This window comes from Pongo abelii, chromosome 2, assembly GCF_028885655.2.
Source record: "Pongo abelii isolate AG06213 chromosome 2, NHGRI_mPonAbe1-v2.0_pri, whole genome shotgun sequence".
Taxonomy (NCBI): Eukaryota; Metazoa; Chordata; class Mammalia; order Primates; family Hominidae; genus Pongo; species Pongo abelii.
Window position 1 is genome coordinate 168,783,374 of NC_085928.1, and position 21,709 is coordinate 168,805,082.

The following is a 21,709-nucleotide window of genomic DNA, read 5'->3' on the forward strand; positions in this document are numbered from 1 at the left end:
CAGGTTTAAAGGTAATTGTCTGAAGCAGTCACAAATTTTCTTCCATTTGTGCCCTTGACATTGTCTGGGTTGTTTTCAATAAAAAACTAAGAAGATTATTATTAACTAATTAGTTAATTCATTTATGATTTTTGGTCATTTATGGTACTCCTTAACATTGATCTCTTCAATAGACTGTGAACCACATGAGGACAGGAGCTACACCTGTTTGTTCACTGCCATGTCTCTGGCACATAACTCAGAATGTGGTAGTGAAAGTAGGTAGGCAATAAACATTTTTGGAATGGATGTAGAGGCCCATGATGTTCTGGATATGAAGGATGGGATATGAAGGTGGCTAAGACATAGTCCTTGTCCTCATGGAGCTTTCAGGCTATAGGGAATATCAAAGGTAATTAGAACTTTTGGTTATTAGGAGTTACTATTTCTTTAGTGACTTATGATGTGCCAAGTACTTTTCAGACTTTTAACTCTCAAAGGAACTTCATAAGATAGGTTGTTTTTTTTTTTTATTTTACAGAGCATGAAACAGTATGAGAGAATTTAAATGGTTTACCCAAAGACACATGGCTACTAAATAGAGAATGCTGTCTTTCAACTTGGACCTATCTGTCTCTAATAATCTTGATGGTGCTACCACCTTTGAACATTTATCTCTTGGTGTTTCAATGTCAGGATTTTCTGCTTGTTCTTAATGGAGAACTAGAGGAGATTGAAAAACACATTTTTTTTAAGTAAAGTTACTAAATGGTTTGCATTACATTTATTTGGTCAGATGAGCTTTGTCTTCATAAAATGGGAATGGGAATATCTATCCTATGCTTGTCCCACCATTGTAGTTTGGAAGTAGACAGCTCGTTTGATTTCATAGGCTCATGGCTGGAAATAATTTGCCTCATGATGTGTTGTGCCTTGAGTCTCACCTGTATTTGATTTAGATGAGTCTCTGGACTTTAGATGAGACTGGTGCTGAAATGAATTAAAACTTTGGGGCATTTGGGATGAGATGAACATATTTTTCACTGTGAGAAGAACATACATTTGGGGGGGCTAGGGGTGAAATACTATGGTTTGAATGTGTCCCCCAAAAAGCATGTGTTGGAAACCTAATCCCCAATGCAACAGTTTTGGAAGGTGGGGCCTAACACGAGATGATTAGACCATGAAGGCTCTGCCCTCATGAATGGATTAATGCTGTTATCACTAGACTGCGGTCATAAAAGAGCGAGTTCAGTTCTCTCTCTCTCACTGTCTCTTGCCCTTCATCCTTCCACCAAGTTATGATCAGGAAGAAGGCCCTCACCAGGTGTTAGCCCCTTGATATTGGACTTCTGAGCCTTTGGACCATGAGCTCATAAATACCTGTTCATTATAAATTATTCAGTCTCAGGTGTTTTGTTATACCAGCACAAAACAGACTAAGACAGTACCTGTGAAGGTTAGACTCTTCCTGAGTGAGTGAAGGTGGTGCTGAGTGCGGGGCAGTCAGGTGGAGTGGGGGAAGCAGAGTGAACCCTCTGCTCTGAGCTATTCTGAGCTTTTCTTATTTTTACTGTGGGTGAGCTTGCAGGATATAGATCAGCTGGTGCTGACAGTTTGGGCAGGGGGCAGGCAGACCAGCTGTAGAGGATGCTGTGGCCATATTCTTCTCTTATGTTTCTGAGGAAAGACATGGGACACTCTGCCGCCACCAGAGATTTAGGAATAGAGCTGGTGGTTGGGGGTGCTGTTCTTGTGGGCACTGAACCCCCTTCTCAGTTTCTTACACTCATTTGAAGAGGATCTGTTGTGGTGGAGCCGGGCGGTAACCGGGCTTCTGGCAGCATGTGACCCCTTGCTTGAAGACGCCAGGATCTACTACTCACTAGGAGGTCCTTTGGGTCTGGAGCTGAGGCAGACGCTGAAGCAAAGGATGAAGGGAATTGGCAGATAATGTGCTTTCTCATGCAAATTCCTCAGTGGTCCTCCCATGAAGAAGGGTAGAAGAATGCTGGGACTCTCGCTCCTCAGCAGAAGTGACCACATTTGACTTGCTGCCTGGGTGCCTTTAAGTCAGAAATTCTGAGTTCTTGTCTCAGGTGTGCTCTTGCATAGAGCCAGGATGCCACAGAACTGGCTTCCTCTTATGTTTTGGGCAGAGGATATATAGACTCAAAGCCTGCCCTGCCCTCTCATTCTACAGATTAAAATCAAACCAAAACAAAACAGAGGCCCAGAGAGGTTATACAAACAAACCAAAAGATTTGGGGTTGTTTCTTTTGCCTTCAGCTTTGGCTTCCAAATCCATTTTCAGCCTTGTGCACTCAGGCTCTGGGTGAACCAAGGAAGTCCAGACCTTCCTGTGGTAGAGGGATCCACAAGAGCAGAAGTGCAGGTCAGCTCAAGCAGCTGTGTTGCTTGAGTCTGGAGGCAGTGGTGGATGGGATGCCTTCCTCCTTGAATGACTCCAAGGCTCTGTAACAGCAGTCTTGAATTGCAGCTGCTATTATGGGTGAGAGGGAGGACTTCATCAGAATCACCTGGAGAGAGTTTCAAAACACACGTCCGAACTCTGCTTGCCTCATGCTACCTAGGTGTAATCCACAGTGCAAGAGATGGCAGTGAGCATGAGTTTTGTAAGTAATTCTGTTATGTCCATCCCCTGCTGAGTCCCTTGTGGTACTATTTGACAATGGTAAGCCCCTTGAGGGAGTTCTCATCTTAAGGGTCATTGTATTCTCCACAGCATCTGATGTGTAATTCAGTGGATGTTTGTTGAACGAATGGATGAAGCAAATGGCAGTGGAGAGATAAGAACAGAATCTAGGCAAATAGGCCTGAGCACTGGAATGTGAGGGGGACTGGCAGTGCCTCGGTCAATACGTATTAATCGAGCGTGCTTAAAGGTGAGTCTGGCCTTCTGCAGCAGTCTGACCACTGACTCTTTATCAGTAAACATAAATACTGTTCTGCCCTTGACCTCAAGAGTTAAAATAATAAATAGCTTAATTGGTCATCATCAATTCCACTTCAAATTTACTATAGGCATGTGTGGCCTTGAACAGAATGACTCCCATGCTCAGCCCAGGCATTTTATCCCCGAACCTCCCAAAGGAGTGTCCTTGGTAAAACAAATAAAATCAGCCTCCCACCTCCTCCCACCCATCAATAGCACATTTGCTATTGAGTCCAGGCAAATGGCCATTTGCAAGGTTGGATGAGTAGTTAAGCCACACAGGCACAATGTAATATGACAACATTCTTCATGGTAATATCGTCCTCCTCCTCATTACATTTGAATATAGATTGCCACTGTGCAATGCCTTCGACCTCACTCTCTATTTGTGAGGTTTAGGAGTTCTTCAGACAAGGTGATGTCCACGTGTGCTCCTCAGAAATTATTAGCCTATTTGTAAACCTAAACAAAATAACAGCTATCGTCTCTAAGAACTTAATTTGCCAAATCTCTTTTCTTCCTATCCTTAATTATGTATAAATTTATAGACTTAAGCCACCTGCCTGCTCAATGCTTGTATATAATCGTACCTCTTAGCTACCACTTAATGGCTCAGGGCTCTTCCTTTATACTCTCTTTGCTTCAAACTGTACATTTAAATATCAGTACTCAGCTCAGCTTCTGAGTATTAAACATTTTTTTTCTCCACTTCCTTGAAAAGCTGTGAACAAGCCTTTTAGCATTTTTTCTGGACCAAACAGTAGTGGTTTTACAAGAGAAACGAGAACTCTGCAAGTAAATCTATGTGTTTATATGTCTAAAGTGCATTGTAAAAAGCAATAAATCTAGTTTTCTACATAAAAGGAATTAGATTTTCCAGTTTACCTCTGCACTGGGATTAATAAAATGTGCAACAAATAGCTGATGGAATGATCCATTTGAAGTTTGTAAAGGTATCTAGGGAAGCTGGCTGGAGTAGGCTATTCATTTTTTCAAAAGGAGGATGCCTCTTAATTTTTTGATTCAGTCTTGTTTCTCAATGACTGGTTTAAAATGAGCTGAGAGGCTGTTACCTGCCTATTTCTGCATGGCTGAGCAAATTCACCCGTAAATCCAAGTTTCTCTTCATTTCCATCACTATACGTCTCCAAATTACAGAGAATTCATTCCTGAGCTGGAGAGGTGCCAGAAGTTTCTCATCTAGCTGTCTGTGGGCTGCCTTTTTCTTTCCCCTCTTTGAGGCTTTCTGATGCCTAGAGTGAGCTCAACTCAAAGGTTTCCAGCCTCATACTCGCCTCACATTCCCCCACAGTCACATTGAGCTCTGTGATTCTGAGGAATACAGTGTGCCAGCATCCGATCCAGTCTCCTTTCACCTGCAGGTGTTCCAGAAACTTCAAAATGCGTCTGGTAATGTATTTGCTTTTCTAAACGTGCCACTTTGATGTGCATTATATGCAGCTGCTTATTATTTTTTAAAAATCTGTCTTCTGAATTAACATGCATGCAAAAAATGTGAAAAAGAGCTTACAGAACAGTGTGGGCTTAATTATTGGTCTAGGTGTGTGTGCATGTGTCCTTGTTAATGTAGGCATGTGTGCATAAATATGTATTATTTATGTATATATGTGTCTGTGCAGACAGATTTCACTAAAGGAATCTCATTGAAAGCAACACTTTTTATGAACATCCAGATTTTCTAGTCAGATCTGTAAATATCTTACACAACAACAGCAAGTAGAGGAAAAATACATTTTTCACACCCATGCAAATGGTATGTTTTAAACACTTATTTAAAAAGCCCTCCTTTCTTGTGTGTGTGTGCGTGTGCGTGTGTATGGGGAGGAGGTGTTGATTTTTGAAAATTGGGAGAGAAGAGTTATATTGCTGCTGCACAAGAATTTCTACCCCATGTTACCTGCCTTCTTAAAACTCAGTAAGCACTGAGGGGAAGAGATGTGGTTCTGCTTTGGAGAACCCCAGGGGGATGTTGATCCGCAGTGTTCAGCAGGCATTTTAGGTATTCTAAATACTAGTGCTTGAATAATAAGTAGATGGGGTAGATTTGCTATAGCCAAATCCTCCTATGTTTTCTGGCTTGTAGGAATCACATTCACACTGTACATTTAGAATCTGCATGTGTTTATTGAACTGTAGTAAAGCAACGTTGAGAGTGCAGGCTCATAAATCACATTATTTATTTGCTAGCGTTGGGTGCTAGATTCTAAAATTAAGAGATTACTTAGCAATTAATAATGCATTCAGCATCCCTTGTCTCATTGGGTGAGATTTACATCCTTGGGACTTGCTCTTCTAGTTATAAAGATGAATTATTTAAGGTTCATACTTAATTGCTATTTCAAATTCTTAAGCTAGAAAGATACTTGCAACACTATATTTAAAAGACTTATTTTGTATATTTTGTATATTTCTAACTGGCAGTGAGCTAATTATGACTGCAATGTGCCATATGCTTAAAAATAACTGATCTTGAGTATTGCTTACTTTTGTAATAGAAACTTGTTTTCTCGTCTTCAGATTATAATAATTATTTCACTTTGCATTATGCTCTTTTTGAGATCAATATTAACTAGTTGTTGTAAAGAAGAGAAAATGAGGTAGCAAGTCAAATAGCATTCACAAAGTAGGTTTTCTTTGAACTAGTAGTTTTCTAAGAAATTAAAATAGTTTTTCACAAGTAGGTTTTCTAAATGTACAATGGGTAGTGATACTTGAAAATGGAAGCATCTTAAATATTAACTTGTTAAGTGGAGCAGATTAGCATAGCATTAATGCCATCTTGTAGTTTCTTAATATATTTAAGATGAGGTAGTAAATAGGCTAATTATTTTATATTGGCTATTATTTTTGCTTCACGATAATGATTATAAAAGCAAAAATTGCTTTTGATTTACTTCGCATTGTGGACAATTGCAAACTTTAGTAGAATAGTGGACTGAGTTGTAACAATAAAAATGAATATTATTAAGGTCAGTGTGAAAGCTACTTTTACTTTTTAGCATCCAAGATCTAATATTTTATCACATATAGAGCTGTGTACTTATAGAGGATTATGTATATTTTTAAAAATTTATATAACTCTAAATGCTGATTTTATCAACCATGTTCAATTTATAATTAAAGTATAATAGTGCAGTAAAAATGCATTTCAGTATGTAGAAATGGCCCCTTGAAACAGCATATTATATTAGGAGCCATTAAAAATCTGTGTAGGCTATTAATGTTATACTCATACATTGTTCTGTGTGTAACTGATTTCTATTTTAGGTCCTATTCATTTCCAATGGTATAAATGAACCTAAGATTGTGTCTTATTTAATGTGGGAATCTTGCCCTGAATGTAAATATCTTAATGAAGGTTTTAAATTGAATGAATAGGATGGCTGAAGATTTACTAGCACCTTTTTTCATGTGTATTGCAATATGCATAAATACATATATAGAAATATTAAGCTATGTAAAAATATTCCTTGCCTTCAATCACATTACAAAATACTCTCACTTTACTTTTGAAGTCAATTATTTTGTTTGAGGTTTCATAGGTGTAAAAAGAGATTTTGTTTTTCAGAGCTTATGTAGTACTGTGTGGTAACAGAAAAACATTCAGTGCCATTTTGTAGTGAATATCATATGTACTAAAAAGTGAGAGGAAAGAATGCTGCATTTGCCATCTGTCTCTAAGTATGACCTCCTACTGGCTTTAGACATATTGTAGACCAGGACTTTATTTTATGAAACAAATTTGTATTACCCCAAAATACCTAAAATGATTATAAAACAGTTACTTCCCCTCATGCAATAGTTTCCCTATTATGTGACCGGGACTGTCTTAACAAACATTTTATTTTTAAGGCACACATATAGAATGAAGACATAAAAAATATAATTTGTAGGCTGACCATGCATCCATAGCTGAAAATATTCATCCTTTAAGTAAGCATTTAGTAAGCATCACATTGCCAAGCTGGCTTCTAGCTTTGGGACAAAAGGAGGTGTCAAGGAGGGAAGCTCCTGTTTAAAGATACCATTCCTGCTATTTCATTATTAACCATTATTTATGGAGGCAAGACACCTTCAATATGGTTTGAGAATTGCTTTGGATTTTTTGTTTTTTGTACTACTTAGTTTCAAAAGGACAAAATCCTTGGGAGCATTTGCCAATAGAGAAGAACAATCACAGTTAGGGTGGGGAGGGCATGCTGGTCAAGAAAGACTCTCTGGAGAAGATGAGTTCTCAACCAAGCGGGGGAAGAGGTTATTAGCAAAAATTGATAGAAAGGAGAGTAATAGGAGAATTTGGGGGTGGATGGAAAAGAAAGGAGAAGTAAATCACGAGAGGAGACAAGAAGGTGATGACATTGTATGGAGAGAGGAGCCATATTGGAAATAAGAGGAAATCAAATTTAAAAAAAATTACAGAGTTGGGCTTTAAATTTTTCAAAATTAATATTCACTAACCTTATTAGAGTCTGTGGAAAATTATTTGATTAAGTAAACATTTCTCCTATTTTGTTATGCCAAACAACCTCTGTAAATGCATTTTAAAGTCTACATAATAATTTTAATTCATATTTATTGAGTATTTACTATGGGGCAGCTATGGGCCAGGCACTGCACTAAATACTTTAAATGCACTATCTTTTGTAGTCCTCATTGACTATTAATATCCACATTCTACTGGTGAAGAAACTGAGGTACCGAGAAGTTTAATTAACTTGTCTGTGTTTGTATAAGGTCAGAAATGGAGGAGTGGGATTTGAACCCAGATTCTAGAGCCCAGCCTTCTATCCACTACACAAAAAAATCACAGTTAGCTTATTTCATCTCTAGTTCCAGGTCCAGATTGGTATGGCTAGTTGTTCACTGGGTGTGTCATTTAGGTTCTCTGGGAAGAGATTCTGAGACAGAATTAGTAGTGCAAGTTGTTTATTTGAGAGTAAAGACAAATGGGGAAGGAAGCAAAATTGGGCAGGGACAGCCTTCTGACCACACAATGCAGATCTGACAAAATCTCACCCAACCCAATGGCAACCTCTGGAGGGAAGATTGCCCATTAAAGGAGTCTCACAGTGGGCAGAAATGACCAGGCCTAGTACTCCTGCTATGCTCAATCGCTGGCTGGGGTTTCCCCGAAAGAGCATGGCTGTGGCTTAAAAGTTGAGGAAGATCCTGAAAGTCCTGTAGCTGGATGTTGTCAGCTAACTGCACTTCTTGCAGCTGAATAGCAAGTTCTTTCTTGAAGGAAGATCTGAGCAGTGTACCTCCCTGGCTGCCAAGGTGATATCTCTACAAAATGTATCATAGGAACTTAGCGGTAAGGTGAGCTAAGGTGAAGAATTTAAGGAAGTACGTATGCTTTGGGTCATTCAAGTGCTGAGTGGGCACCTCAGAGTAAGTGTCTCCTTAAGTTTTGCACTCTCAGGCATCTTGCCTGTCTCGTCCTAGTCCCCAGAACCTCACATTCAACACACTTAGAATTGATCTCATCATAGTCCCTCCAAATGTACTTTCAGTCTTATCTCTCAGGAAAATCCAAGAACTGCTCAGTGCATCCTCCCACTAGTCTCTTTGCTCCCATCCAGTTCAGTCTCTCCACTGCCACAGCACCATCTATGTTAAATACAACTCTGATTTAGAATTCCAATGCATAATACTCTTCACTGGTTCCCTGTAGCCTAAAGAATGAATTCCAAGGTTCTTTCTGTGGCATGTAAAGACCCGGTATGATCTGACTGCATGGACAATCTGGACTGAAGGCTGAAGCAATTTCAATGCTTATATCTAAGGAACATTAGAATTGTTTATTTTTAAATATAGAATAGGTCATATTTAAATCTGGGGTTGAAAGATGTGTGGGAATTTGTAGAGTTAAGATTTTCCATATGGAGGAAGCAGAATCAGATGATTTGGAGGTGATTAGAAGGAATGGGGGTAGTTTGACTGAAATTTGGAGAATATATGGAAATTAATGGGAGACATACCTGCAAAAGTAAATTGGAGCTGACCGAAGAACTGCGGTCATGGAGTTTAACTTTTCTTTTGAAGAGATCTGATCAGAGAAGTAACATGATCAAAATAGGCTTGCGTGAAGGTGAATGAGGCTGCGATGTGGAGGCTCCACTGGAGAGCAATCAGGAGTCAGGGAGACCAGTAAGGAGGCTGTGTTGCTATTCCAGGTGAGAAGAAATGAGGTCTTGAGTTAGGAATGTAAAAAATAAAAAAGACATGAAAAAATATGAAGTAAAGATAAAGTAGGATTTTAAGTCTTATTAAAAGAAGACATGAGGGGAAGATAGTACTCAAAAGGGACTTAAACGTTTGAACTGAGTGATGGGAGACTTATGTATGGGAACCAGAAATGGACAGGAGGAGGATCTTGTTGAGGAAAGATGACAAGGGTCTAAGAGGTGTCTGCAGATGAACCATCTCATTTATTTCCCCAAATGAATATTACACAAATCTTTCATTTTTCTTTCATCTCAGGCACTGCTCGTTCAACTCCTCAAGTTTTGCTTGATTTTCAATTTACTGTCATTTAGAGATTTTCACGATAATCCTTTAAACAAAAGATTAAGGCATCAAAGACAAAAGTTATGTTTACAGACACCAACGATTCTAACAAAATTTAGGTTCTTTTTTCTAAATTCAACTGTAAAAACACCTTTTTGAGATCCACACAATTTCTTACAGCCAATTTGAGTAATGAATTATTATTATATTTTATTTTTTAAGAAGTTGTTTGGCTTCATATAGACCTGATCCTGCCCAGCAGAGGCTGACAAGACTGGCCTATCTAATTAAAGGTCTTTGTTCCTGGGGTAGATAGAAGAGCCAACACTGCTATCATGACTTGCAGACATCTTCTCATAGAGGAAATCTGAAACTGCTGCCTCCCACTGCCCAACTAACAAAGGGACAAAGGTAATTGATTTAACATGAACAGAAAAAAAGCTTTGCAAATAAAGATTCACATTATATATGATTGTGACACATAATTAAAAACTCGATTTTCAATAAAATGGAAATAATGGCAAAGACTTGATGCTAAATAAGCTTTAGGTACAGAAATGAATAGTAAGTTTTATAGGAATTTGCAATGCAATATGAGAAGCTCAAAGCAAATATTTAATTGCCCTGAAAACTGAACAACATAACAGTCATGTTTGCATATTCTTCCAGGCTGACTTGTTTTACTGTAGAGTGCAGGAAAGCCCTTGTAGGAATATTACATTAGCATCCATGGTGTGCAAAAAAATTTTTTTTGAGATAATCAAATTAACCTCCAAATCTGACTGAATAACTGCCTACATTGACTTGTGCCTAACAAGCTGTGACAATCAAAAGATAAGCTGGTAACCTGTTGTTTGTTTTGTGACAGCGATAACAGACATCTAATGCCTCATTCGTAACTAGGGCTGCCAGACATAGAAATACAGGATTTGCATACTCTGACCTCCAGAGCATGGAGCTATCATAAGCCATGAGTATAAATTCCCTTTTTTGTCTCAGACTTAGATATAGGACAATATGTTTTCCTGATTTCATTAAAAAAATGAATAAGACACTGAAACATAAAAGGGAGGGGTCTGTGTATGTAGACATTTGTAATTCTGTGCTCTGACTCAAAACTTTAGGGAAGCAGTCTGTATGGACGATGATTAATCTTCATGGCAGATGAATGGGGCAGGCACTGTTGGTTACTGCCTATCTTACAGATGAGGAAAACTGCTGGGGAGGCTTGATAACCTGTTAAAGGTAACACAGTGGTCAAGTAGCAGAGTGGATTTGGACCCGGGGCCTGAGCTCTTAGACATTGAGCTGGGCATGGAGGGTGTGAGCAGAAGCAGTGATTGGCTGGTGGGGTTTGCCCACCCAGAAGGCTCTTCTCTGAAGCTCTCCATCCTTGGGCTGCTCTTCTTACCTTTCCTGGGCTCTCAAACTTTCCTATATACTGTAAGGAAATATAGTTGTAAATTCAGGAACCAGCACCAAACCTATTTTTTTGATGGACTGATAATGAATTTCTCACTGAGCTTAAAAATATGTTGCTACCATATTCTAGTGATGTATGTCTCTGCAGTGTGGGAGTCCATCTGCTCATCCTCACCTAACTATATCATTCTTTTAAAATGGGCTTTGTTGATACTTGAATTGGGAGACTTTAATTCTGCCTTCAATTTTAGTCCATACTGGACAATTTGAGCTCATACTTTATGGGAGATAGCAAATTGCCACTATATGCTACTCTATGACCATGTATATGTAATTAAATATACATGAATATTCCAACTGTATAGCAGTCTGATGAAGGAAGAACTAGATGTGATGGAGCTCCCTGGTAGGCTCTGTTTGTTAGCAAGGATGACCCCATTTAAAACCCCTTATATGTCTCATTCTGAAGTCTTGATTTTCTTATCTGTAAAATGAATATTATGACAACTAGTTCCTAAAAAGAAGCATGGTGTAGTGGAATAAATACAGGCTTTGGAATCGGACATGCCCCGGTGCACATCCCCTTGCTGTCACTTCGGAAAGCCACTTTAATATCTGTGGAACAGGAATAATACTTCTTAGTATTGCTGTGAGGATAAGAGGGTGCATGTATCAGTCCTGGCATAGGGTAGGTATTCAACAAATGTGTTTAGCATATCATTAGGAGCACAGAGACAGAATGCATAAGTGGTTAAGAGCACCTGACCCTGGACCCAAACTTCCTAGGCTCAAATCTGAGCATTATCATTTATCAGCCGAGTGACCTTGGGGAATTAACTTCTCTGTGCCTTAGCCTTAGTTTTTTTTTGTCTGTAAAATGGAAATGACTAAAGCACCTTTTTATTAGAGTTGTTGGGAATTATAGGAGACTTAAGGTATATAAAGTACTTAGAACAGTGCCTGGCATGCAATAGACACTCCATGAGTGTTAAGCCCCTCTTTTGAGATTTATTTCACTTCAACGTGATTTCTTCTCAGAGCTCAAGGCCTGGAGATTCACAGTACATCTAGGGGCAGGCATTTACATTTTCTTGTTATCTAAGACCTAAAAAAATACTTGTTTTAATCCAGTGTCCACTGAAAATTAATAGTATCCATCTGAGTTTAATAGGTTCTCGTATCATCTATACCCATTGTTGGCAAAGGCGGGGCTCTCAATAGCAAGGGTGGGGGAAAAGCAAATTAGTACAACCAGCTTTAGATGGTAATTTGCATTTAAAAAATCTATCAACACTTGATTAGCACCTCCCTTTTGACCTATCAATTTTACTTATAAGAATTTTTCTACAGATGAGCTCACATAACTGAGCAAAGACATGTGGTGAAGTTTTGGTTGCAGCATTGTTTGTGTTATTAAAAATCCATAAACAACTAAGCATTCACCCAGAGAAAAATATTGAAATAATTTATGCTATATCCAAGCAATGGAATACTGCAGAGGAGAGAGCTTAAAACTGAGCAATACATGAGAATATTAAAGAGTATACAAACATACTTTTAGGAAAAAAGCATTTTGGGGGCAGTCTGTAGCATGAATGATACTGTGTTAAAAATAGTTATATATTTTCATCCATTTGCTTGTATAGTCATAGAAAAATTCTCAAAGCATGTATGAGAAACTAGTGTTTACCATTGGAAGTAGAATGTATGTGGAGTGAGTACTTTTCCATTTCACTTTATGTACCCTCTTTGAATTTTAAAACATGGGCATATATTGCTTTTACAACTTAAAAAAAGTTATTTTTAAAAATAGTCAATAAAAAATTCCTTTGTTCCTTTTACTGCCATATATTAGTTTTTTTAAAAAATTAGTCCTTCTTGCAAATGTAATCCTAAGCCTTGGTATAATATTTTTGAGTAATTGAGCCAACTATCATCTTTAGTTAAAACAGAATGTGTATCAGCTCACGGCCAAAGCTCTAATTTGCTCCCAGGGAGCACAGACCAAAATGACTAAGGAGATACCTTAACGTCAAGTCACAGGAGACTCTTAAGTCTTGTGGCAAAATTTCCTGCATTTCAAAAATTCATGCACTTAGAGATGAAACATTAAATCAAAAGCATTAGATGGGGGCAAGGAGCATTGAGTCAATGACTTTTCCTCAGGACTTGTTAATGCTAAACATGGGGAAACATTACACAGGGGACTCTTTTACATTAAGGTTTCTCTGTATTTCTAAAACCCCTCACTCGGTCTTTTGCAAAATGCTATATAAAAGTTACATTGCTTTTGGGTTTTGAGGGCGGAGGTAATTTGCATGAGGAGTAATCAAGATTCCTTGCCCTTTGTTACTTTCAAAAGTGCCTATACACACATTGTCTTATTTGATACTCACAAACAAGGTATTTAGGACAAGAATAAAGCTCATTTTCTACATAGGGATCTGAGGTTTGGAAAAGTTAAGTGACAAGCAAGTCAGCGTGGAGCTGAACACAGAAGGACTCTTGGCTGTGTCTTGGCCCAACCCTCCCCCCCTTTTTTTTTTTTGCCACCAGCAGTCAAGGGCATGGCTATACAGCAGAATCACTCCTATGGTTGTGAAATGTGAAGTGGTTTAGTATTTTCTTGGAATTACTTTTAACTCTGGTCTAGAAGGACCCAGGAATGGCAAATTGAACTTTCTCCCCAAAGTGAATTATAAACATCCTTATTTAATTGGTTAAGGAACCTCTAGTAAAATCCAGGTAGATCGAGTTTCTCATTTTGCCTCTAGTCCTTACTAGCCATATAATCTTGGGCAAACTGTTTCCTCATCTATAAAATGAGGATAATGATAGCTTTAACCTTCCATGGCTGCTGTTAAGATTTTAAATGAAATAATGTGTGCAAAGTGCTTGGCAAAGTGCATGGTAGATAGCAGAGGGTCAATAAACACCCAAGGCAATAATAATTATTAATAATATGATAACTAAATCAGGGTCCAGGTCAGCATGGCAGGCAGGGTTCTGATAGAGGCCAGAACTTTTGTCTACTTGGAGGTGACAGCCAGGAGCTGCATCCCAGAGTGGGTGCCAATCAGCTTCTTCTGTTTTGAAGGATTCTTCCCTGGAAACACAAAGAACCAACTAAGCATGGGCAGGAAAGCTACTTTAGACTTCCCTGCATGTCATTGTAGGGGCTTGGGCATTTCTGACTGAAGAGAATACCCCCAGTTTAAAACAGAGTTCACCACCTTTCCAGTTTATGATCAACAGTAAGATGAGGGAGCAGTCACCTCCCCTAAAAGGGCAACCTGATGATCTTCTTGCTCTGGGGAGTTGGTCTTCAGCCTCCTAAAATTCAACTTTAAAAATCAGATTTTGGCTGAAATCTGAGAAGCCAGAGTTCAGAATCTAGATAATAAACAATGAAAGGTCTATTTGCTAGTTATTTAGCTTAAAAGTATTTTACTGATTTCTCATTTGCGTTTTTAAAAATTATTTTTCTTTATTACACAGTTTATACTTACTGAAAAAAATATACAGAATCAAGATGAAAGAAAATAAAAATCCTTAGAAGCATTTCATATTCGTTTTGGTATATAGCCATTGAAACTTTAAAAAATAAATATGTTTTCATGAAAAGTCTAAAGCACTGAATGCACAGTTTATGACCTCAAAATCTAGGAATATATCATGTACATCTTTCCATGTCAATAGATTTTTTTCCTATGATTTCATTTTCAATGGTTGCATAGTATTTGATTGGGTAGACATTCCATAATTTAATCTTTGGATCTTAAATGCTTAGGTTGTTTTCTTCCTGCAAGAAAAATTCTTGAAAAATTATTGCAGAAATCTTTATTTCTTTATAAAAAATAAATTCCTAAAAGTGGAATTTTTAGGTCAAAGAGTAAATGCATTTTAAAGGGTTTTGATGTCAAATTGTCTTCCAGTTAAATTTGCCAATTTTACCCTCATTATTAGTACAAGCATGTGATTAATAACTATTTAGGTAAACATGGCTTCTATTTATTTATTGCAAAAGTTGAATACCTTTACAATAGCCTGTATTACTACACCAGAAATAAAGAGGATTTCTTGCTGACACCAACTCCTACTTTTGTTTTTATAATCCAAACACAATATATCTTAAGACAGTGTGTTAATTAATTCTATTCTGGAGCTTGGTAATCATGATCAGTAGAATAAACTTTACTTTTAGTGGAATATAATGGAAAGTGTAGAAATAATTTGGAGGAAAAGTTATTACGAGCACACTTCCCTGGAGCCCATTAATTCCACCCACATACCTTTTTTAAGGTGTGAGAATAAAACAATCAGGGGCGTATAAACTCTTTCACTGTGGTTATCGTCACATCAATTTTCTCTATGGTTGGAAGTAACCCTGCCTGATCCCTTCTTCACCACACTAGGCTTCACAGTAGGAACGTGAAGATTGGAACCTTTTCAGCAGAAATTATTCTTGATGACACCAGCCCCGCTGTCAGAGTAATTCCTGCTGGAAAGAAGGCATCTGAATTAATGGTCTAATAAACTGAGTTAGTGTTTCATCTTGGCAAAGGATTAATTAGGGGAAGAGAAACTAACATTTATTTGGGTTCCTATTTGACAGGGTGTATTGCATTTAATACGCCCTATCAACTTATGAGGTAGGTATTGCTGTAGGCATTTTACAGTGAAGGAACTGAAATTCAGTCAAATAAAGTGTCTTGCCTAAGGCCACACAGCTGGTGAGCTGCAAAGGTGAGATTTGAACCTGGACTCCCTGCTTCGGGAGTCTGTGTTCTTTATACTGTTCCTTCTCACTGGTTGTACAAGTCTGACTGTCTCTCCTCTAGAATAGTCATTGTAAGTATTTAGCCAACTAAACTGCAGGTTTCCTCTTAAAATCAGTATGTCAGGTTTACTTAGAGCACTCAGAATGCTGAGTCTGTTTAGAAACTTTTGTAGGCCAGAAACAGAAAATCTGCTAAACTGGCCAGACAATAAAGAGTTTATTATCTTAGGTAACAAGATATCCTGAGACAGAGGTACTCCTGCCTTTTTTCAGAGGCTCAGTGATTTCATCATGGACTCACGTCCCCCACCTTGCTGCTCTGCCATTCTCAGTGCTGTCTTGTAGGTGTCTTTTATTGTGTGATGACTTCAGAAGCTCTGAGTGCAACATCTTCATGAATACTACAATGTTCAGAGACAGGAAAATGAAATGGCTCCTCCTCACACATCCTTTTTCTTTTGTAAGAGCAAGACAAACTTCCCAGTAGACTCTCTCTTGTGCCTCATTGCCCAGGACTGTGCCATAGGCCCCTTCCTAAACCAAACATTGGCATTGGGAATGACTTAGGCCAAGATTCACCTGAGGTTGGGGAGGGTGAATGCTGATATCAGAGCCAGGCTTTGTGGCAGGAAGAACCACCAAAAATACTGCCAATACAGCATTCGAGAGATTTTGAGATTTCTTTTTGTAGTTAATTGTGTATATATTCTGGGATTCTTCAGTGGTATAAAAGTATACTGTTGCTTTTCTAGATGGTTTTATTTTTATATAACTACCAACTACAAATGAGCATGTCATTTTTTCAGTGTGGTTGACCAAATCCTTCCCATTTCCATCACCTTCTCCAATATAATTTATATTCTTCTTCTTTACCCAAATGTTCATCTATTCTAACTCTTCTTCACAGTCCTTCTGAATACAACTTCTTCCAAGAATGTGGGGAAAGTATGATTTTAATGCAAAATGAAGAAGAACCCAATATTCCCTGTCTATTAGGGTTAGTGTAATTTTTGCCCTTAAACAAAAAAGAGTATTGTCTTGTTGGAGAGACTTAAATAGAATAAACATACTTTTCTGTCATTAATAAATAATCTGATCATCTTTTATGTCAGCAATTCATTTAACCCTCACTCTTGTATTCAAACAAAACAAAAATTGAAGTGGAAGGATGTCCATTAATTGCCAAAATAATTAGTTCAGTAAAACAACTTGTTGATTCAAGGGGAAAGGTAAGTTATTTTTTTCATTGTATTGGCTTATTAAATTTGAACAGCCAATTTAGTTCAAATGTTCATCAAAATCTATGACGTACTAACATTGTGGGAAAGTAAGAGGAGCTATAGAAACTCTTATACAACCTGGTAGAGAAGAAGAATAAATAATCAACTTAGGAAAAGTATCTATAATAAACTATTACATAAGATACAACAAAGGTATATGAAAATTATAACATCAATAACAAATGTATTGAGCACTGATTATGGCCTAGATTGTGCTTCTATTTGCTTTACAGGTATTAACTCATTTAGTTCCCAAACAACTCTATAAGTTTTTTTTTTTTTGTTAGCCCTATTTTACAGATGAAAAAAACAGAGGCAGTAAAGAAGCATAAGGAGAGTTTCATGGGAATTTGGATGAGGATGCAATTCTTCCTGGGAAGTTAGGGGAGCAAGTGTTTTAGGGGAAGGATATGTGAAAAAGGTGACCTTCCAACTAGTGTTGAGGCGAGAGGCCCAGGAAAAAAAAATGGCTTTGTAGTGGGGAAAAGTGGCATCTGCAAAGCATCTCTGAAAGAGCTTTGTGTGTCCTGTGTGGCTGAAGCACTGTGAAAATATGTGGAGGTTAAGGAAAGGGAAGCTGTGGTTGGGTTGTCTAAATGGTGTATGCCCAGCTAAAGGGCTAGAGGTCTGTCATCATGAGTCAATACCCATCTAAGGTGTTTACGCAGGAGAGTGACATGATGAAATGTGGCTTTAAGAAAATGATTCTGGGACAGATAGAGACAACCAGATTGGATGGGGGAGGGCATGAAAAGGAAGAGGGAGACCCACAGGCTCTATAACCCCTCTGTGAATAGCAATGTCATTGTTCAAAATGTGAGAGAAATCTGATATCCTTCAGCAAGAACACGAACCTCGACCACATGCCTTATACAAAAAGTACCTCATAACGGATCACACACTTGAATGTAAAATGGAAAACTATAAAAAGTTTAGAAAAAAATAGAAAAATTTTGAAACCTCAGATGAGGTAAAGCCTTCTTAAACTTGTCACCAATAGCACTATTCATAAAAGAAGAAAACTGTCAAATTGGACGTTATCAACATTAAAAACTTTTGTTCTGTGAAAGACCTTGTCAACAGAAAGAAAAGTCAAGCTATAGACTGGGGGACAATATTTGCAAATGGCATATCTAATAAAGGAATTGTATCTGGAATATATACAATGAACTCTTTCAACAATAAATAACCCAAACAATCCTTTTGGAAAATGGACAAAATACATATACATACATTTCACTTGAAGAGGATATATAGATGGCAAATAAGCACATGAAAGGATGTCCAACATCATTAGCCATTGGTGAAGTGCAAATTAAAATGACAATGGGATATCACTATGTATCAAATCAGAACGGCTAAAATTAAAAGTAATGATAACATCAAATGCTGATGAGGATGCAGAAAAACTGGACCACTCAGACACTGGTGAGAATGCAATGTGGTACAACCACTCTAGAGTAAAATATGGCAATTTCTTACAGAACTAAAATGTGCTTACCATGCAACACTATAATTGCACTGTTGGACATTTATCTCACAAAAATGAAAACTGTATTCATGTAAACAACTGTACACAAATGCACATAGCAGCTTTAGTCTTAATAGCCCCAAACTGGAAACAACTCCAGTATACTTTAATGTGTGACTGGTTAGTCAAACTGGTGTGTGTCATAAACTGGAATACCATTCCGTGGTATTCTCCACTGAGTGAAGAAAAGCAGTATCAAAAAATTATATATTGTATGATTCCATTCATATAACATTCTTGGAGCGACAAAATTATATAGATGGGGAACAGATTCATTGTTGCCACAAGTTGGGAAAAGAAGAGGGAAGGAAGCGGGTGGGCTATAAAAGGGTAAAAGGAGGGATCCTTGTGATGGAACTCTTCTGTGTATGGACTGTGGTAGTCATTACATGAACCCATATATGTGATAAAATTATATAGAACTAAAACCACACGCACACATATACAGTTCATGTAAAACTGGTGAAACTTGATTAAGCTTGGTGGATTGTATCAATATCAATTTCCTGGTTGTGATATTATACTATAGTTATGTAAGATGTCATCATTGGGGGAAACTAGAGAAAGAGTATACAAGATTTTTCTTTATTATTTCCTACAACGAAAATTGCATGAATCTACAATTATCTAAAAATAAGTAAAAAAAAAAAAATAAATAACGAGGGAGAAAAATGAGTGTACTAAAAGAAGATGAATTCGGTTTGGAAATGTTGAGTTTGAGAAGCTAGAAAAGTCTAGTAGGATGTTCGTAGGACAGTTTTAGAGTGGAAGAATGGAAGACTAATTTGAAGATATTGGTAAATCTGGGAGTTGTTTGCATAAAAATAGGAAAGTCTTTGATGAGATTGCCCAGCAAGTGAGAATAAAGCCATAATCATAATAAGAGCTCACATAATTGACCTATCACTGTGAGACATTGTGCATCCTGTAGACATGTTCCTTATTCACTCTTCACAACAATCCTATGATGTAGCTACTATTACTATATCCACTTTACAGATGAGGAAACCAAAGCCTAGAAGGGTTAAGCAACTTGCCAGGGTCACACAGCTGGTAATCAGAGGAGCTAGTCTATGTGACTCCAGAGGTTACCTTCCCTTCAGCATGAAAGGAAAGCACTGAATAAAAGCACAGAAATATGATCATTTCAAGTTTTAGCAGAAACTAGAAAAACTCATGAAAATGACAGAGGAGGCAGCCCCATTAAGACCCAGGTTTTATATCCTGAGCCTTGACGGGGATTTACTCTAGTCCTGTCTTTCAGGTCTTGGAGGCACATCCTAGTTACTTGTTATCAAGGGGAATGTATAAGTTCTGTTTGTACAAGATTGTTGGATGCTGGGTCAGTTCTGAGAAGCACATGTTCCGTAGAGTTGGTGGGTGGGGATGGTCTGGGTCTATTCATGGAGTCAGTGGACCATGGGAGGGAAGTCAGACTTGTCCGGGGCTGAAAACTCAGAGACACATATGGGTGTGTCATATTGGAGGAACTGGGGGAAGGGAATGAAATGAAGGTCAGCTGTGAGGAAGCTGAGGTAAGAGTAGGAGAAATGAGCTGAACCTAGGGCTGTGGAGAGTGTACAGCGGCCTCCATTTCCACAAGGTCTGGGACAGCCAGGCCTCTCCCTTGAAGGGCAGAGCTGGGACTCACAGCCCATTTGCCTGACCTAGACTTGGGCTTCCCACCTTTTCTTTTCACAAAATTAATCAATTGGAAGGAATCGACAAAATTGATCAGTTGTCTAGTTTCATGTGGACATAACATAAAAGCCTTAACAGCTTTCAGGAATAAGGGATAAAATGTGGTTTTGTTCTTTCTTAATTTCCCCAGTTGATTTGTATCATAATTCCTGCAGATGTAGCTAAAGACTAAATCCCTAAAATATAGTGGAAAGCATTAATTGAGGAAGTTTCAAAATGATGTTAATATAATTAATGTTGACCTATGGAAACCCTAACTTGAATTTTTCTTAGGGCCTTTTTTGTTTTAGAACTATAGTACTGTCATCTTCATAATTCATCAGCTTTTGCTACAATAACATTGATTAGAAAGAATGCTCCTGGATGAAATGCGTGAATACAGGTGTAGGGCAGAGACAATATCTTAGTCTATTCAGGCGGTTAACAACAAATAACATAGACTGGATGGCTTATTAACAACAAAAATTATTTCTCTTGGTTCTGTAGGCTGGAAGTCCAAGATCAGGGTGCAGACATGGTTGGGCTCTTGTGAGGACCCTCTTCTAGGTTGCCTATTGCTGACTTCTCAACTTCTTGTTGTATTCCTACCTTGTGGAAAGAGTTATAGAGAGCTCTTTGGGGTCCCTAATGGGATTAATGGCACTAATCCCATTCATAAGGGCTCCACCTTCATGACCCAATTACCTCCCAAAGACTGCACTTTCTAATATCATCACCTTGGGGATTAGAATTTCAACAGATGAATTTGAGAGGGACACAAACATTCAGACCATAGCAGTGAGTCTGCAGTGTCAGAAATTAAGACAGTTACCAAAACCTAAAAGGGTATTTACATACACGCACACAAGGCAGCTTGAAGGACTCCCTTTGGTTAAAATTTGGGACAATTTGAATATCAGAACAATAATGGCACTAAAATATTATAACTTTTTAATAAAAATTTTAAAAGCCCATGGGTTCATAGTGAGTCTAAAAAGAAAGAGAAAGGAGGAAAGAGTGGTGCAGAAAGCTATGCTTCATAGAATTTCAGCTAATAAATGTAGAAGGAATAATAGAATTAGATAATAACTATTTTGAAATTTCTAATAAATTAAGCAAAGAGTATCAGTGGATGCTAAAATCATTTCAGGGATTCAGAATATTCTCATACTCTCAGTCTCACCCCTCAGATGAGGAAATGTGCCTCTACACATTTCCTACCACAAGGGGGAAATGTGCCTCTACAGTGGAAAGATCTGGAGGACATCACCTTCCCCAACCTAGCATCACCAAGAGGGAGTCCACTTGACATTATCTGCTTCCTGATGAGTTGCAGTAAGATGAATACAATATCACCTACATAGTACTCTTGGCAAAAATGTTAAATCAGAATATAATCACAAGGATACAGTCAGACAAATCCAGAATGGGTTTTTTTGTAAGACATTTTGTAAGACACGTGGCTGGTATCTTTGGGACTGTTCTAGCTATGGAAAGACTAAACAGAAACATAGCATCCAAATGCACTATGTGGACCTTGATTGGATCCT

The 21,709-nt window shown here is 38.0% G+C and overlaps 1 protein-coding gene and 1 long non-coding RNA gene across 13 annotated transcripts in view; one reads left to right on the plus strand and one right to left on the minus strand.

Annotated features, from left to right (window-relative positions):
• Positions 1-492: 492 nt before the first annotated feature.
• Positions 493-21,709, minus strand: part of LOC112132672 (uncharacterized) — a 55,094-nt gene continuing 33,877 nt past the window's right edge. For 3 of the 11 annotated variants that reach the window (XR_010139293.1, XR_010139292.1, XR_010139283.1), the window contains 2 exons: positions 15,181-15,386; positions 9,369-13,994 (listed from right to left, as the gene is read on the minus strand). This is a non-coding gene — a long non-coding RNA (uncharacterized LOC112132672). Of the gene's footprint in view, positions 2,570-8,937; positions 9,124-9,368; positions 13,995-15,180; positions 15,390-21,709 lie in introns of those variants that run through there. The other 8 variants (XR_010139289.1, XR_010139288.1, XR_010139285.1 and 5 more) reach the window with 6 other exon arrangements.
• The window catches only part of IQCJ (IQ motif containing J), a 189,240-nt gene continuing 171,755 nt past the window's right edge, over positions 4,225-21,709 (plus strand). For both annotated transcript variants that reach the window (XM_009239468.2, XM_009239469.2), the window contains exon 1: positions 4,225-4,345. In XM_009239468.2, coding sequence (XP_009237743.1) covers positions 4,337-4,345 — 9 coding nt within the window. In that variant the 5' untranslated portion in view covers positions 4,225-4,336. The remainder of the gene's footprint in view (positions 4,346-21,709) is intronic.